Consider the following 18,007-nt stretch of genomic DNA (forward strand, 5'->3'; position numbering starts at 1 on the left):
CTGTGTGTGGATGCTGTGACACAGTTTACTAATGTAACAGGATTAACTTTTGCTTATATATTCCCACTGTCATGATGGCCAGCTCATAGTCTGAGGAAGAGCGCATGCACTCTAAAGCTCACGCCTGGAATAAATCTTTGTTGGTCTTAAAGGTGCCACTGGACTCACATTTTATTGCACAAAGAACGGTGTGGCTGAAAGGTCCAGCCAAGCACCTCAGAATTCTGGCACAAACAGCTTCGGCTTATATGTCATTGGTTGTGCTATGACTTCTGAAGCTCAACACAGACCTCTAGAGGGGTCGCTTCCACACAGCACCTCTCTTCCGGTTTTGTGGGGGTTTTTAGGAATCTCTACCTGATGTGCCTATTCCAGATCAGAGGCCACAGGCATACACAGCTTTAAAGGCTACTGTGTCCTTAGGCGGAAGGAGCCTTGGATGGACATGGATAGATCTCTCTGTAATCAGCTCCATCTCCTGCTGGGCTCATGTGGGCATCCTGGTTTGGAGCGCTTGGCTGCTGGCCCTGCAAGTTCCCATCTCCTTATCAGGCCGTTCCCAAATGTTCCGCTCCATGGCCACTTATGTCCCTTTCAAAGATTCCTTCCGTAAAGCAGATCAGCAGATGGTGGGGATGTAGTTAATTAGAAGAAGAGTTGGTTCTTATATGCTGCTTTTCTCTCCCCGAAGGAGTCTCAAAGCGGCTTACAGTCGCCTTCCCTTTCCTCTCCCCACAACAGACCCCCTGTGAGGGAGGTGAGGCTGAGAGAGCCCTGATATTACTGAAGAAGAAGAGCTGGTTCTTATATGCTGCTTTTCTCTCCCCGAAGGAGTCTCAAAGCGGCTTACAGTTGCCTTCCCTTTCCTCTCCCCACAACAGACACCCTGTGAGGGAGGTGAGGCTGAGAGAGCCCTGATATTACTGAAGAAGAAGAGTTGGTTCTTATATGCTGCTTTTCTCTCCCCGAAGGAGTCTCAAAGCGGCTTACAGTTGCCTTCCCTTTCCTCTCCCCACAACAGACACCCTGTGAGGGAGGTGAGGCTGAGAGAGCCCTGATATTACTGAAGAAGAGTTGGTTCTTATATGCTGCTTTTCTCTCCCCGAAGGAGTCTCAAAGCGGCTTACAGTCACCTTCCCTTTCCTCTCCTCACAACAGACACCCTGTGAGGGAGGTGAGGCTGAGCGAGCCCAGATATCACTGCTTGGTCACAACAGCTTTCTCCGTGCTGTGGGGAGCCCATGGTCACCCAGCTGGCTGCATGTGGGGCAGGAGCGGGGAATCAAACCCAGCTCGCCAGATTACAAATCCGCACTCCTAACCACTACTCCAAACTGGGATTGAGATTGTTGTTAAATATGCTTCAAAACTTATTCTCTAAACTGGGAGGAGGAAGAGGATGGGGGATCAGGGCTTTGTGACACAGGGAAGACTTCGAGTTAGCACGCATTTGAACTCGAGGAAGCCCCATAAGAACACATTGAAAAGGTCATCATACGCTATTCAGAAAGATGATTGTTATCCAAGGGACCAGTTAGATGTGTGTCTGCGCTGTATTTTAACTTTTGCAAGTAGCTCAAAAGCAACTGGAAAATATACTACCACATGGAATGGATACAAGTCAGGATTGGTGCACAAGGAATTGCCTTCCTGCTGTTTTCTAGTGCTCCCCCCCTTTAAAGTGCTTTAAAACAGGGGTAGTCAACCTGTGGTCCTCCAGATCTTCATGGACTTACAATTCCCAAGAGCCCCTGCCAGCAAATGCTGGCAGGGGCTCATGGGAATTGTAGTCCATGAACATCTAGAGGACCACAGGTTGAATACCCCTGCTTTAAAACATCCTCCAACCCACCCTGGATTTTCTGCACCTTCCCACAGAATAGCAGAGCTGCTCACTGGAGCAATCCAAAGATCACTGGAGTGGAACTTGCTGGCCCTCCTGTTCTCAGACTGTGTGTCTGGCGCTCCCTGGCAGATGCTAGACACAGTCCAAGGAGAGACTCCACCTGCCTCAAGAAATCTGGTCTGCACACCAGCAATTCAGATCTGGTGAAGGGTAAGCCATGAGAAGCAGAAGGGGAATCATTGTGTATCACGGGGTCGTGGCAGAGGCACATGGAATGAAGTTCACTGGTTGGTCATCGGTTGTACTACAGGCATTATCCAGTGCTCAGAGCTCCAATTCAGGAAACTGTAGATGACCAGGATGAGAATTGCATTTTCCAACAATTCCAGGCTATGCTTTGAATACTAGGGGGGGGGGATTTAAAGCAACCCCCCCCCAAACCCTCTGATGCTCAAGACCAGTTTAGGTTGCCCAGCAAATGACCAACAACTGCTTTAGTTGTTAAATTGTTAATTTTGAGGAGAGAATGCAGCTCTTGGTTTTGACGTGTTTGTTTCAAAGGTGGGTAAGACTCCACTGTAGTACAATAAGGTGCACAGAAGCCTGCCTGATATGCTGTCTTCAATCAATCAAGCTTTATTTCACAGTCATTCAGACCAAAATTCAGGTACAAATATGCCCTCTTTATTTCTCTGTAGCCACCAGAAAATTGAATCCACGAAGGCAGATTAAAACAGGCATGGTTTTCCCCACAAGCCTCTACCTATTTGGAAGAATGACAATGTGCTGAAATTAAACTAAACAGCCATTAATAATTTGAATGCCTCTGTTAGCCTGTTCCTTCTCCCCACCCCACCCCCCCAAAAATACAACTTGGGCTGACAAGTTCATAAACAAAGTGCTGTATTTTCCTCCAGGTCCACTTGGTCCTTCCAAGCCAACGTCCTCCAGGAGTTTTATGTCCAGAACTTCATTCCTGGGCATAAGATGGCCAGATTTAGTTTGGGACCTCCTATCTGAAATCACTCCAAGAGCTAATTGCCCCACTGGGAGGCCTACTGAAGCCCATCACTACATGTAAGTTTCCCCAGCTGCACAAATAGCTGTTTTGGGTGAGGAAAGTGGTGTGTACAGAGAGACTTAAGCTCCCTCTCCTCTGGGACACAGCCGCAATCTGCTCATACCTGGGAATTAAGTCCTGACTGTGGAATTCTCTGGGCATATCTGGTCAAGGGGACTGGGGCAGACAGGTGGGAGATGGAGAGATGCAGCACAGGGGGAGGCACTCTGTCAATAGTTTCGAGGAGGACAGGAGGAAGGCAGGTGTGGCATTACCACTGAGGTGTGGCAGATCTCAAATGGGCCTCAGTTTTACTCATCCAAAAGAACTTCATGGGGGAAATTGATATTAAGGAGGAGGAGTGTTTCTACAAGTTTGCAACACAGGGAGCCAAGAGAAGATAACAGCACTGATTGACTCATGTCTATGGTCTTCTACAGCCTTCTCCACACAATTACAATGGCAGGATTTGAAAAACATTATTTTGAGGGAAGGAGAAAAGAGTACGATGGACCGGATGAATAGACATTAATTAGCAATGTCTGCAGTTGGTCCTTTTGTGAAAAGCAGGAGAGAGGACTGTCCATCTGGAGGATGGTGGCTTATCGTGACCCTGGAGGATTCTCCAGGCCACAGACGAGATGGTTTGCCTGAAGGACCTCCAAGTACCAACTAGGGCCAATATTCTGAGCTCCCAAGATTGGAGGAGAACAGGCTAGCCTGGCCCATCCAATTTAGGGACACACCGTAAACGCAGGGACAGCCAAAGAAGATCTGATCCAAAATTCAGTCCAAACTACAAATTGCAGCCCAAAATGGGGAGACGCATCTTCTTAACATGTCATCTGCCTTCATTCACAGTCTCAATGCAGCTAAAAATTATTGCTGCAGAAATCTTTATTAGAGCAGCAGAGATATTCGTAGCGCTGTCCATTCGTGGGCAGTATCCTTTTCGTTCCACAGGTCTTCAAATTGTCAACATAGCAGCTCAGCACTTTCCTTTCCAAGACGTTACCTAGAGTGGGGAAGACAAGGGGCAGCTTGGCGTTACCACTGATGTTAACTGCAGAAATACCCATCATTTCGAGAGGAAACATGCCCATTTGCGGGAGCACAGGCAGGATCTCTTCTAGCAAGAGAGAGGCTAAGGGCCTGGAGTGAAAAGGGAAGGCAATGCAACAGAGTCCCTAAATGTCATTTTTCCCTGTTTGGAATAAGATAAAGGTAAAGCTATCCCCTATGCAAGCACCGAGTCTCACGTGGGGATTTCTATGTTTTTACTATCGTAACCCACCGCGAGACAGTTTTTCTGGGAAATAAATCTAAGCAATAAATAAAGTAAAATAAAATAAAAATGCAAGCTCCTTTCCGTTTACACCACAGTGAGCCAAAGCAGAGCGAATGCACAGCAGGAAAGATTCCTACCTGAATAGAAGTTCGTGGCCATGCAGACGGCCCCCTTCATTTGGCACGTCTTCCCTGGAGGGAGGCAAGGCCGGCCTGGTTTCTCCACAGTGCAGGACTTGCATTTAATAGCAGTGACTGTCAAACACAGAAATGAGGACTTCAGAAACCATCATGTTGAGGTCAAGGAGGGCATGGTTTGTCAGTGTCATCAGGACGATTGATATTGCATTGAGGAGTCATTTCTCTCTTACTTAAGAACAGGGATAGATCGGCAGCCCCCAATTGTGTGAAAGCTCATCTGGGTTCTTTATTGTCCTGCTGACACGGGTCCTTTGTCTTCCAGAAATGCAGGTTAATAGGAGGAAGGGGTTGTGTTTCATAATCAATTGGAATTCTCACTTGGGCAACCGGGGACAGATTGCAGTAACAATATAAGGATATGAATCCTAGAAACATAGAGTTGGAAGGGGCCATACAGGCCATCTAGTCCAACCCCCTGCTCAACGCAGGATCAACCCTAAGCATCCTATAGCAATATGAAATCAGAGTCCAGTAGCACCTGTAAGACCAACAAAGATTTATTCAAGGCATGAGCTTTTGAGTGCAAGCACTCTTCCTCAGACTAAGAACTCCCTGCATGGGCTTGGTGGCAGCAGAAGCAGCAGATGGGGCTGGTGACTCAAGGCCTGAATGCTGGGAGAGCCTTCAGCCACCAGCCCGTCTTCTGCTGCTGCTGCCGACCTTATGCAGGGAGTTCTTAGTCTGAGGAAGGGTGCTTGCACTCCAAAGCTCACATTTTTGTTCGTCTTAAAGGTGCAACTGGACTCTGGTTTTATTGTGCTACTCCAGACCAACACGGCTACTCACTTGAATATAAGCATATGGGCATTCCCATACATCCCCTCCTACAGGACTCCTCAAGTCGGCTGTGAAGGTGTGAAGGTTCAAGGGGGTGAAGATTCCGTGACGGTTCAAGGGGGTGGCAGGTTACAGTGGATGAGCGATAGGGTGGGAGTGTCCTGCATAGTGCAGGGGGTTGGACTAGATGACCCAGGAGGTCCCTTCCAGTTCTATGATTCTGTGGGGGGAGGGGGTAGCGGGCCTACTTTTAATCAAATTCGAGGCCAGTAATGCCACATCATTCCCTGCTTTGAGGTCTTACCTCACTGCTCTCTGGCACTTACTGTCAGCATTTTTCCCTGAGCCCCATTCCAGTACCTGACATCACTTATGATGGGTGACAACTGTACGAAATGCTAGAGCAAGCTGATGTGGACACAGAGTTTGGCTTGCTGAGCTCATAGCCACAGGGTTTCTCTAGCCTTACCTTTTTGCTGCTGAGACTTACCTGGTTGGAGGCAGAGGAAAACACAGGCTGTCAGTAAGCAAGCCTGAGCCATGTGTGACCCCCAAAACCCCACAAGGAAGCTGTGCCCCATTGGATAGCCTTCAGGCAAGAAGAACCGACCCCTCTTGAGACAACAGCCAATCGGTTGATGCCCTGTCTACGGTGGCCACGGAGGACAGTCAGGTCAGCTTGCTGGCAGCAGAAGAGACTCAAGATCAGTCAAGAACGAGCTGTTATATAAGGCCAGGAGGGACCTGATTGGCTCCTTCAGTCACTTGAATGAATTCGCTGGACCTGAAAGCTGAACTGATGACCCTTCCTGCCATCTGTAGAGATTACGCTGCAGAATCTGGCCAGCGATTTCCGCTGCTTGCCAGCTAATCTGGCGATAGGAGACCAGATATATTGTGTGTGCTTCATGAATTCGCTTCTTTGGAAGTTTCTAAGCAGAGGCTAGATAGTCACGGCCCCGTTTGCTGGTTTATTTTCCCTTTATTTTTCACTCTATTTTCGCCCGAAAATGGCGCCCGTGCGGGGGGGGGGTCACTGGGGGGAGCGTGGCAACGATGAAACGGCAGCTCAAACACCACCTGCTAGCTGCAACGAATCAACGCAGATTTGTTGCAACGTTTGTATGTGTGTTTTTTTTAAAGAAAACCTTCCTTAAAGGGAAAGGGGCTTTTCGGGAGCATGATAACAGCCGCCCATTAGCTGCTCGTTTGATTGACGGCCAGAGGCGGGACAAAGCTCGGCAATATCGCTTCCTGGCTAGCAATTTTTGCCGACACCGGAAACCTGTGGGAAACAATAGAAACGCAACTGGATTCCACTACAAAGGCAGGTATGCATAACGACGAATTCCTCTATTTAAAATGGTGTTTTTTCGTTCCGAAACCAATTTGCTACATAGATCCTGGTGTGGAATGGCCCTAGTGCTCCCCCCCCCCTTTAAGTGCTTTAAAACAGGGGTAGTTAACCTGTGGTCCTCCAGATGTTCATGGACTACAATTCCTATGAGCCCCTTCCAGCAAATGCTGATAGGGGCTCATGGGAATTGTAGTCCATGAACATCGGGAGGACCACAGGTTGAATACCCCTGCTTTAAAACATCCGCCAACCCACCCTGGATTTTATGCACCTTCCCACAGAATAGCAGAGCTGCTCACTGACTGCTCTCAGACTGTGTATCTGGCGCTCCCTGGCGGATGCTAGACACGGTCCAAGGAGAGACTCCACCTGCCTCAAGAAATCTGGTCTGCACACCAGCAAGTAAGATCTGGTGAAGGGTAAGCCATGAGAAGCAGAAGGGGAATCATTGTGTATCACGGGGTCGTGGCAGAGGCACATGGAATGAAGTTCACTGGTTGGTCACCGGTGGTACTACAGGCATTATCCAGTGCTCAGAGCTCCAATTCAGTAAACTATAGATGACCAGGATGAGAATTGCATTTTTCAACAATTCCAGGCCGTGCTTTGAATATTGGGGGGGGGGGAATGTTAAAGCAATGCCCCCCCAAACCGTCTGATGCTCAAGACCAGTTTGGGTTGCCCAGCAAATGGCCAACAACTGCTTTAGTTGTTAAATTGTTCATTCAGCCTGGAGAAAAGGAGGTTGAGAGGGGACATGATAGCCCTCTTTAAGTATTTGAAAGGTTGTCACTTGGAGGAGGGCAGGAGGCTGTTTCCGTTGGCTGCAGAGGAGAGGACATGCAGTAATGGGTTTAAACTTCAAGTACAATGATATAGGCTAGATATCAGGAAAATATTTTTCACAGTCAGAGTAGTTCAGCAGTGGAATAGGCTGCCTAAGGAGGTGGTGAGCTCCCCCTCACTGGCAGTCTTCAAGCAAAGGTTGGATACACACTTTTCTTGGATGCTTTAGGATGCTTAGGGCTAATCCTGCGTTGAGCAGGGGGTTGGACTAGATGGCCTGTATGGCCCCTTCCAACTCTATGATTCTATGATTCTATGATTCTATGATTCTATGAATCTATTATTCATTTTGGGGAGAGAATGCAGCTCTTGGTTTTGACGTGTTTGTTTCAAAGGTGGGTAAGACTCCACTGTAGTCCAATAAGGTGCACAGGAGCCTTCCTGATGCTGTCTTCAATCAATCAAGCTTTATTTCTCAGTCATTCAGAGCAAAATTCAGGTACAAATATGCCCTCTTCATTTCTCTGTAGCAACCAGAAAACTGAATCCACGAAGGCAGATTAAAACAGGCATGATTTTCCCCACAAGCCTCCACCTATTTGCAAGAATGACAATGTGCTGAAATTAAACTAAACAGCCATTAATAATTTGAATGTCTCTGTTAGCCTGTTCCTTCTCCCCACCCCCCACCCCAAAAAATACAACTTGGGCTGACAAGTTCATAAACAAAGTGCTGTATTTTCCTCCAGGTCCACTTGGTCCTTCCAAGCCAACGTCCTCCAGGAGTTTTATGTCCAGAACTTCATTCCTGGGCATAAGATGGCCAGATTTAGTTTGGGACCTCCTATCTGAAATCACTCCAAGAGCTAATTGCCCCACTGGGAGGCCTACTGAAGCCCATCACTACATATAAGATTCCCCAGCTGCACAAATAGCTGTTTTGAGTCAGGAGAATGGTGTGTACAAAGAGACTTAAGCTCCCTCTCCTCTGGGACACAGCCGCAATCTGCACATACCTGGGAATTAAGTCCTGACTGTGGAATTCTCTGGGCATACCTGGTCAAGGGGACTGGGGCAGACAGGTGGGAGATGGAGAGATGAGGGCTTTGCAGCACTGGGGGAGGCACTCTGTCAATAGCTTCAAGGAGGACAGGAGGAAGGCAGGTGTGGCATTACCACTGAGGTGTGACAGAGCTCAAATGGCCCTCAGTTTTACTCATCCAAAAGAACTTCATGGGGGAAATTGATATTAAGGAGGAGGAGTGTTTCTACAAGTTTGCAACACAGGGAGCCAAGAGAAGGTAACAGCACTGATTGACTAATGTCTATGGTCTTCTACAGACTTCTCCACACAATTACAATGGCAGGATTTGAAAAACATTATTTTGAGGGAAGGAGAAAAGAGTACGATGGACCGGATGAATAGACATTAATTAGCAATGTCTGCAGTTGGTCCTTTTGTGAAAAGCAGGAGAGAGGACTGTCCATCTGGAGGATGGTGGCTGAAAGAGCCCTGAAGTCATGGTTGGCTTATCGTGACCCTGGAGGGTTCTCCAGGCCACAGACGAGATGGTTTGTCTGAAGGACCTCCAAGTACCAACTAGGGCCAATATTCTGAGCTCCCAAGATTGGAGGAGAACAGGCTAGCCTGGGCCATCCAATTTAGGGACACACCGTAAACGCAGGGACAGCCAAAGAAGATCTGATCCAAAATTCAGTCCAAACTACAAATTGCAGCCCAAAATGGGGAGACGAGTCTTCTTAACATGACATCTGCCTTCATTCACAGTCTCAATGCAGCTACAAATTATTGCTGCAGAAATCTTCATTGGAGCAGCAGACATGTTCATAGCGCTGTCTGCTTCTGGGCATTATCCCTTTCTTTCCACAGATCTTCACAGTGTCAACATAGCAGCTCAGCACTTTCCATTCCAAGACGTTACCTAGAGTGGGGAAGACAAGGGGCAGCTTGGCGTTACCACTGATGTTAACTGCAGAAATACCCATCATTTCGAGAGGAAACATGCCCATTTGCGGGAGCACAGGCAGGATCTCTTCTAGCAAGAGAGAGGCTAAGGGCCCGGAGTGAAAAGGGAAGGCAAAGCAACAGAGTCCCTAAATGTCGTTTTCCCCTGTTTGGAATAAGATAAAGGTAAAGCTATCCCCTATGCAAGCACCGAGTCTCACGTGGGGATTTCTATGTTTTTACTATCGTAACCCACCGCGAGACAGTTTTTCTGGGAAACAAATCTAAGCAATAAATAAAGTAAAATAAAATAAAAATGCAAGCTCCTTTCCGTTTACACCACAGTGAGCCAAAGCAGAGCGAATGCACAGCAGGGAAGATTCCTACCTGAATAGATATTCCAGGCCATGCAGACGGCCCCCTTCCTTTCGCACGTCTTCCCTAGAGGGAGGCAAGGCTGGCCTGGTTTCTCCATAGCGCAGGACTTGCACTTAATAGCAGTGACTGTCAAACACAGAAATGAGGACTTCAGAAACCATCATGTTGAGGTCAAGGAGGGCATGGTTTGTCAGTGTCATCCGGACGATTTATATTGCATTGAGGAGTCATTTTTCTCTTACTTAAGAACAGGGATAGATCGGCAGCCCCAGTTTGTGTGAAAGCTCATCTGGGTTCTTTATTGTCCTGCTGACACGGGTCCTTTGTCTTCCAGAAATGCAGGTTAATAGGAGGAAGGGGTTGTGTTTCATAATCAATTGGAATTCTCACTTGGGCAACCGGGGACAGATTGCAGTAACAATATAAGGATATGAATCCTAGAAACATAGAGTTGGAAGGGGCCATACAGGCCATCTAGTCCAACCCCCTGCTCAACGCAGGATCAACCCTAAGCATCCTATAGCAATATGAAATCAGAGTCCAGTAGCACCTGTAAGACCAACAAAGATTTATTCAAGGCATGAGCTTTTGAGTGCAAGCACTCTTCCTCAGACTAAGAACTCCCTGCATGGGCTTGGTGGCAGCAGAAGCAGCAGATGGGGCTGGTGACTCAAGGCCTGAATGCTGGGAGAGCCTTCAGCCACCAGCCCGTCTTCTGCTGCTGCTGCCGACCTTATGCAGGGAGTTCTTAATCTGAGGAAGAGGGCTTGCACTCCAAAGCTCACATTTTTGTTGGTCTTAAAGGTGCAACTGGACTCTGGTTTTATTGTGCTACTCCAGACCAACACGGCTACTCACTTGAATATAAGCATATGGGCATTCCCATACATCCCCTCCTACAGGACTCCTCAAGTCGGCTGTGAAGGTGTGAAGGTTCAAGGGGGTGAAGATTCCGTGACGGTTCAAGGGGGTGGCAGGTTACAGTGGATGAGCGATAGGGTGGGAGTGTCCTGCATAGTGCAGGGGGTTGGACTAGATGACCCAGGAGGTCCCTTCCAATTCTATGATTCTGTGGGGGGCGGGGGTAGGGGGCCTACTTTTAATCAAATTCGAGGCCAGTAATGCCACATCATTCCCTGCTTTGAGGTCTTACCTCACTGCTCTCTGGCACTTACTGTCAGCATTTTTCCCTGAACCCCATTCCAGTACCTGACATCACTTATGATGGGTGACAACTGTACGAAATGCTAGAGCAAGCTGATGTGGACACAGAGTTTGGCTTGCTGAGCTCATAGCCACAGGGTTTCTCTAGCCTTACCTTTTTGCTGCTGAGACTTACCTGGTTGGAGGCAGAGGAAAACACAGGCTGTCAGTAAGCAAGCCTGAGCCATGTGTGACCCCCAAAACCCCACAAGGAAGCTGTGCCCCATTGGATAGCCTTCAGGCAAGAAGAACCGACCCCTCTTGAGACAACAGCCAATCGGTTGATGCCCTGTCTACGGTGGCCACGCAGGACAGTCAGGTCAGCTTGCTGGCAGCAGAAGAGACTCAAGATCAGTCAAGAACGAGCTGTTTTATAAGGCCAGGAGGGACCTGATTGGCTCCTTCAGTCACTTGAATGAATTCGCTGGACCTGAAAGCTGAACTGATGACCCTTCCTGCCATCTGTAGAGATTACGCTGCAGAATCTGGCCAGCGATTTCCGCTGCTTGCCAGCTAATCTGGCGAAAGGAGACCAGATATATTATGTGTGCTTCATGAATTCTCTTCTTTGGAAGTTTCTAAGCAGAGGCTAGATAGTCACGGCCCCGTTTGCTGGTTTATTTTCCCTTTATTTTTCACTCTATTTTCGCCCGAAAATGGCGCCCGTGCGGGGGGGGGGTCACTGGGGGGAGCGTGGCAACGATGAAACGGCAGCTCAAACACCACCTGCTAGCTGCAACGAATCAACGCAGATTTGTTGCAACGTTTGTATGTGTGTTTTTTTTAAAGAAAACCTTCCTTAAAGGGAAAGGGGCTTTTCGGGAGCATGATAACAGCCGCCCATTAGCTGCTCGTTTGATTGACGGCCAGAGGCGGGACAAAGCTCGGCAATATCGCTTCCTGGCTAGCAATTTTTGCCGAGACCGGAAACCTGTGGGAAACAATAGAAACACAACTGGATTCCACTACAAAGGCAGGTATGCATAACGACGAATTCCACTATTTAAAATGGTGTTTTTTCGTTCCGAAACCAATTTGCTACATAGATCCTGGTGTGGAATGGCCCTAGTGCTCCCCCCCCCCTTTAAGTGCTTTAAAACAGGGGTAGTTAACCTGTGGTCCTCCAGATGTTCATGGACTACAATTCCTATGAGCCCCTTCCAGCAAATGCTGATAGGGGCTCATGGGAATTGTAGTCCATGAACATCGGGAGGACCACAGGTTGAATACCCCTGCTTTAAAACATCCGCCAACCCACCCTGGATTTTATGCACCTTCCCACAGAATAGCAGAGCTGCTCACTGACTGCTCTCAGACTGTGTATCTGGCGCTCCCTGGCGGATGCTAGACACGGTCCAAGGAGAGACTCCACCTGCCTCAAGAAATCTGGTCTGCACACCAGCAAGTCAGATCTGGTGAAGGGTAAGCCATGAGAAGCAGAAGGGGAATCATTGTGTATCACGGGGTCGTGGCAGAGGCACATGGAATGAAGTTCACTGGTTGGTCACCGGTGGTACTACAGGCATTATCCAGTGCTCAGAGCTCCAATTCAGTAAACTATAGATGACCAGGATGAGAATTGCATTTTTCAACAATTCCAGGCCGTGCTTTGAATATTGGGGGGGGGGGGAATGTTAAAGCAATGCCCCCCCAAACCGTCTGATGCTCAAGACCAGTTTGGGTTGCCCAGTAAATAGCCAACAACTGCTTTAGTTGTTAAATTGTTCATTCAGCCTGGAGAAAAGGAGGTTGAGAGGGGACATGATAGCCCTCTTTAAGTATTTGAAAGGTTGTCACTTGGAGGAGGGCAGGAGGCTGTTTCCGTTGGCTGCAGAGGAGAGGACATGCAGTAATGGGTTTAAACTTCAAGTACAATGATATAGGCTAGATATCAGGAAAAGATTTTTCACAGTCAGAGTAGTTCAGCAGTGGAATAGGCTGCCTAAGGAGGTGGTGAGCTCCCCCTCACTGGCAGTCTTCAAGCAAAGGTTGGATACACACTTTTCTTGGATGCTTTAGGATGCTTAGGGCTAATCCTGCGTTGAGCAGGGGGTTGGACTAGATGGCCTGTATGGCCCCTTCCAACTCTATGATTCTATGATTCTATGATTCTATGATTCTATGATTCATTTTGGGGAGAGAATGCAGCTCTTGGTTTTGACGTGTTTGTTTCAAAGGTGGGTAAGACTCCACTGTAGTCCAATAAGGTGCACAGGAGCCTGCCTGATGCTGTCTTCAATCAATCAAGCTTTATTTCTCAGTCATTCAGAGCAAAATTCAGGTACAAATATGCCCTCTTTATTTCTCTGTAGCAACCAGAAAACTGAATCCACGAAGGCAGATTAAAACAAGCATGATTTCCCCCACAAGCCTCCACCTATTTGCAAGAATGACAATGTGCTGAAACTAAACTAAACAGCCATTAATAATTTGCATGGATCTAGTGTCCCTCTTAGCCTGTTCTTTCTCCCCACCACACCCCCCCAAAAAAAATACAACTTGGGCTGACAAGTTCATAAACAAAGTGCTGTATTTTCCTCCAGGTCCACTTGGTCCTTCCAAGCCAACGTCCTCCAGGAGTTTTATGTCCAGAACTTCATTCCTGGGCATAAGATGGCCAGATTTAGTTTGGGACCTCCTATCTGAAATCACTCCAAGAGCTAATTGCCCCACTGGGAGGCCTACTAAAGCCCATCACTACATATAAGTTTCCCCAGCTGCACAAATAGCTGTTTTGAGTCAGGAGAATGGTGTGTACAAAGAGACGTAAGTTCCCTCTCCTCTGGGACACAGCCGCAATCTGCACATACCTGGGAATTAAGTCCTGACCGTGGAATTCTCTGGGCATACCTGGTCAAGGGGACTGGGGCAGACAGGTGGGAGATGGAGAGATGAGGGCTTTGCAGCACTGGGGGAGGCACTCTGTCAATAGCTTCAAGGAGGACAGGAGGAAGGCAGGTGTGGCATTACCACTGAGGTGTGACAGAGCTCAAATGGCCCTCAGTTTTACTCATCCAAAAGAACTTCATGGGGGAAATTGATATTAAGGAGGAGGAGTGTTTCTACAAGTTTGCAACACAGGGAGCCAAGAGAAGATAACAGCACTGATTGACTAATGTCTATGGTCTTCTACAGACTTCTCCACACAATTACAATGGCAGGATTTGAAAAACATTATTTTGAGGGAAGGAGAAAAGAGTACGATGGACCGGATGAATAGACATTAATTAGCAATGTCTGCAGTTGGTCCTTTTGTGAAAAGCAGGAGAGAGGACTGTCCATCTGGAGGACGGTGGCTGAAAGAGCCCTGAAGTCACGGTTGGCTTATCGTGACCCTGGAGGGTTCTCCAGGCCACAGACGAGATGGTTTGTCTGAAGGACCTCCAAGTACCAACTAGGGCCAATATTCTGAGCTCCCAAGATTGGAGGATGGCCTGGGCCATCCAATTTAGGGACACACCATAAACGCAGGGACAGCCAAAGAAGATCTGATCCAAAATTCAGTCCAAACTACAAATTGCAGCCCAAAATGGGGAGACGAGTCTTCTTAACATGACATCTGCCTTCATTCATAGTCTCAATGCAGCTACAAATTATTGCTGCAGAAATCTTTATTGGAGCAGCAGACATGTTCGTAGCGCTGTCCGCTCGTGGGCAGTATCCCTTTCTTTCCACAGGTCCTCACAGTGTCAACAAAGCAACTCAGCACTTTCCTTTCCAAGACGTTACCTAGAGTGGGGAAGACAAGGGGCAGCTTGGCGTTACCACTGATGTTAACTGCAGAAATACCCATCATTTCGAGAGGAAACATGCCCATTTGCGGGAGCACAGGCAGGATCTCTTCTAGCAAGAGAGAGGCTAAGGGCCCGGAGTGAAAAGGTAAGGCAATGCAACAGAGTCCCTAAATGTCATTTTTCCCTGTTTGGAATAAGATAAAGGTAAAGCTATCCCCTATGCAAGCACCGAGTCTCACGTGGGGATTTCTATGTTTTTACTATCGTAACCCACCGCGAGACAGTTTTTCCGGGAAATAAATCTAAGCAATAAATAAAGTAAAATAAAATAAAAATGCAAGCTCCTTTCCGTTTACACCACAGTGAGCCAAAGCAGAGCGAATGCACAGTAGGGAAGATTCCTACCTGAATAGAACTTCATGGCCATGCAGACGGCCCCGTTCATTTGGCACGTCTTCCCTAGAGGGATGCAAGGCTGGCCTGGTTTCTCCACAGTGCAGGACTTGCACTTAATAGCAGTGACTGTCAAACACAGAAATGAGGACTTCAGAAACCATCATGTTGAGGTCAAGGAGGGCATGGTTTGTCAGTGTCATCCGGACGATTGATATTGCATTGAGGAGTCATTTCTCTCTTACTTAAGAACAGGGATAGATCGGCAGCCCCCGATTGTGTGAAAGCTCATCTGGGTCCTTTATTGTCCTCCTGACATTCCCAGGGGACTGTAACCCTGACTAAACGGGTCCTTTGTCTTCCAGAAATGCAGGTTAATAGGAGGAAGGGGTTGTGTTTCATAATCAATTGGAATTCTCACTTGGGCAACCCGGGACAGATTGCAGTAACAATATAAGGATATGAATCCTAGAATCATAGAGTTGGAAGGGGCCATACAGGCCATCTAGTCCAACCCCCTGCTCAACGCAGGATCAGCCCTAAGCATCCTAAAGCAATATGAAATCAGACTAAGAACTTCCTCAGACTAAGAACTCCCTGCATGGGCTTGGTGGCAGCAGAAGCAGCAGATGGGGCTGGTGACTCAAGGCCTGAATGCAGGGAGAGCCTTCAGCCACCAGCCCGTCTTCTGCTGCTGCTGCTGCCGACCTTATGCAGGGAGTTCTTAGGGGCTTTTCGCACCGGGATCTTTGTAGCAAATTGGTTGCTGAATGAAAAATCGCCATTTAAAACAGTGGAATTCGTCGTTATGCATACCTGCCTTTGTAGTGGAATCCAGTTGCGTTTTGTAGCGTTTCCCACAGGCTTCCGGTCTCGGCAAAAATCGGTAGAAAGGAAGCACTCTTGCCAAGCTCGTCCCGCCCCTGGCCGTCAAGCAGCCAATGGGCAGCCGTTAGCATGCTCCCAAACAGCCCCTTTCCCTTTAAGAAAGTTTTTTTTTAAAAAAAAACCAGACCCATTGCAACGAATCTGTGTTGATTCGTTGCAACGGAGAGACCCATCCAGCTGCCTGGTGTGTTTTAGCTGTCATTTATTCGTTGCCACGCTCCCTCCGAGTGAAACCCCCCCCCTCTCACGGGCCCGATTTTCGGCTGAATGAATGTGTCAAAAATAAAGGGAAAATACATCAGCAAACGGGCTTCTCTTGTTTGTGCTTAGTGACTGAAGGGGAGGGACTGAAGCCGGGGAAGCCTCTAAAGGCTCGCTGGCTCGCTGGTGCGTTTATCCCCGCTCGCTCGGAGAAAAAAAAAATGGCGACCGCTTCGCCGGAAGATCAGAGGAGAGAACCAAGGGGAGGGACTTTGTAGAAACCGCAACAATGTTAACGCACAGGTCTTTTTCGCTAGTGTTGCAGATTGGTTGCAGGAGTGTATCGCTTTCCGGAGGGTGAATCCACTTTTGGTGATTTCCCTGAAAGCGCTACAAGGAAGCGCTTTTTGCAGATCGTTTTCAGGTGTGTGGCAGATTGTCAATGACGTTGTGCATAACGGCAAATCAGTAGCGTTTTCAATTGGCAACCATTGTGCGATTTTGAAGGCGTGCGAAAAGCCCCTTAGTCTGAGGAAGAGTGCTTGCACTCCGAAGCTCACATTTTTGTTGGTCTTAAAGGTGCAACTGGACTCTGGTTTTATTGTGCTGCTCCAGACCAACAGGGCTACTCATTTGAATATAAGCATATGGGCATTCCCATACATCCCCTCCTACAGGACTCCTCAAGTCGGCTGTGAAGGTGTGAAGGTTCAAGGGGGTGAAGATTCCGTGACGGTTCAAGGGGGTGGCAGGTTACAGTGGATGAGCGATAGGGTGGAGTGTCCTGCATAGTGCAGGGGTTGGACTAGATGACCCAGGAGGTCCCTTCCAGTTCTATGATTCTGTGGGGGGAGGGGGTAGCGGGCCTACTTTTAATCAAATTCGAGGCCAGTAATGCCACATCATTCCCTGCTTTGAGGTCTTACCTCACTGCTCTCTGGCAATTACTATCAGCATTTTTCCCTGAGTCCCATTCCAGTACCTGACATCACTTATGATGGATGACAGCTGTACGAAATGCTAGAGCAAGCTGATGTGGACACAGAGTTTGGCTTGCTGAGCTCATAGCCACAGGGTTTCTCTAGCCTTACCTTTTTGCTGCTGAGACTTACCTGGTTGGAGGCAGAGGAAAACACAGGCTGTCAGTAAGCAAGCCTGAGCCATGTGTGACCCCCAAAACCCCACAAGGAAGCTGTGCCCCATTGGATAGCCTTCAGGCAAGAAGAACCGACCCCTCTTGAGACAACAGCCAATCGGTTGATGCCCTGTCTACGGTGGCCACGCAGGACAGTCAGATCAGCTTGCTGGCAGCAGAAGAGACTCAAGATCAGTCAAGAAAGAGCTGTTTTATAAGGCCAGGAGGGACCTGATTGGCTCCTTCAGTCACTTGAATGAATTCGCTGGACCTGAAAGCTGAACTGATGAACCTTCCAGCCATCTGTAGAGATTACGCTGCAGAATCTGGCCAGCGATTTCCGCTGCTTGCCAGCTAATCTGGCGATAGGAGACCAGATATATTGTGTGTGCTTCATGAATTCGCTTCTTTGGAAGTTTCTGAGCAGAGGCTAGATAGTCATCTGACAGAAATGCTGATTTTTTTGAACTTCGGCAGATTGTGAGTGGGTGGGCAGGAAGGGATGTTTCACTGTGTCTCTTGTGGTCTTTTCTTTGCATACCCAGGGAATTGCTGGTCGCCACTATGGGATGGTAGGTGCATTTCCTCCAGGCCAGGCTGGATTCTGAAGATTTTTGGTGGGGGGATCTCTTGGGCATGAAACTGGGGTCACTGTGGGTGGGCAGGTAGTTGTGAATTTCCTGCATTCTGTGGGGGTTGGACTACTTGACCCTGGAGTTTCCCTCCAACACTCTGATTCTATTCTGTGCTTCTAGGTCTTCATATCCTGGTGACAGAATGCACTGAAGGTTCACC

The 18,007-nt window shown here is 48.1% G+C and overlaps 2 protein-coding genes and 1 long non-coding RNA gene across 3 annotated transcripts; 1 reads left to right on the plus strand and 2 right to left on the minus strand.

Annotated features, from left to right (window-relative positions):
* Window positions 1–1,921: 1,921 nt before the first annotated feature.
* On the plus strand, window positions 1,922–9,563 carry LOC143834531 (uncharacterized). The gene is made up of 4 exons (XR_013229802.1): window positions 1,922–2,056; window positions 2,764–2,923; window positions 6,315–6,502; window positions 9,206–9,563. It is a non-coding gene; the product is annotated as an uncharacterized LOC143834531 (long non-coding RNA).
* LOC143834530 (uncharacterized) lies at window positions 3,717–5,882 on the minus strand. The gene is made up of 3 exons (XM_077331347.1): window positions 5,662–5,882; window positions 4,332–4,448; window positions 3,717–3,921 (listed from the first exon to the last, which is right to left on the minus strand). Exons 1-3 carry the CDS (start codon window positions 5,750–5,752, stop codon window positions 3,779–3,781), a joined length of 351 nt encoding a protein of 116 aa, XP_077187462.1. The 5' UTR covers window positions 5,753–5,882; the 3' UTR covers window positions 3,717–3,778.
* Window positions 9,564–13,088: 3,525 nt separating the features above from the next.
* On the minus strand, window positions 13,089–17,384 carry LOC143831570 (uncharacterized). Its single transcript, XM_077324652.1, has 3 exons — window positions 17,190–17,384; window positions 15,001–15,117; window positions 13,089–14,590 (listed from the first exon to the last, which is right to left on the minus strand). Exons 1-3 carry the CDS (start codon window positions 17,278–17,280, stop codon window positions 14,448–14,450), a joined length of 351 nt encoding a protein of 116 aa, XP_077180767.1. The 5' UTR covers window positions 17,281–17,384; the 3' UTR covers window positions 13,089–14,447.
* Window positions 17,385–18,007: the final 623 nt, after the last annotated feature.

The sequence above is a fragment of the Paroedura picta genome, chromosome 3 (genome assembly GCF_049243985.1).
Source record: "Paroedura picta isolate Pp20150507F chromosome 3, Ppicta_v3.0, whole genome shotgun sequence".
Classification (NCBI taxonomy): domain Eukaryota; kingdom Metazoa; phylum Chordata; class Lepidosauria; order Squamata; family Gekkonidae; genus Paroedura; species Paroedura picta.

What these genes read in the sequence shown, in the direction of transcription:
- LOC143834530 (XM_077331347.1), bottom strand. Translation starts at nt 5,752, where the DNA reads ATGGGGCACAGCTTCCTTGTGGGGTTTTGGGGGTCACACATGGCTCAG. An exon ending in TTTCCTCTGCCTCCAACCAG is followed by an intron (nt 4,449 to 5,661) that starts GTAAGTCTCAGC and finishes TGTGTTTGACAG; the next exon opens with TCACTGCTATTAAATGCAAG. An exon ending in GGCCACGAACTTCTATTCAG is followed by an intron (nt 3,922 to 4,331) that starts GTAGGAATCTTT and finishes TCCCCACTCTAG; the next exon opens with GTAACGTCTTGGAAAGGAAA.
- LOC143831570 (XM_077324652.1), bottom strand. Translation starts at nt 17,280, where the DNA reads ATGGGGCACAGCTTCCTTGTGGGGTTTTGGGGGTCACACATGGCTCAG. An exon ending in TTTCCTCTGCCTCCAACCAG is followed by an intron (nt 15,118 to 17,189) that starts GTAAGTCTCAGC and finishes TGTGTTTGACAG; the next exon opens with TCACTGCTATTAAGTGCAAG. An exon ending in GGCCATGAAGTTCTATTCAG is followed by an intron (nt 14,591 to 15,000) that starts GTAGGAATCTTC and finishes TCCCCACTCTAG; the next exon opens with GTAACGTCTTGGAAAGGAAA.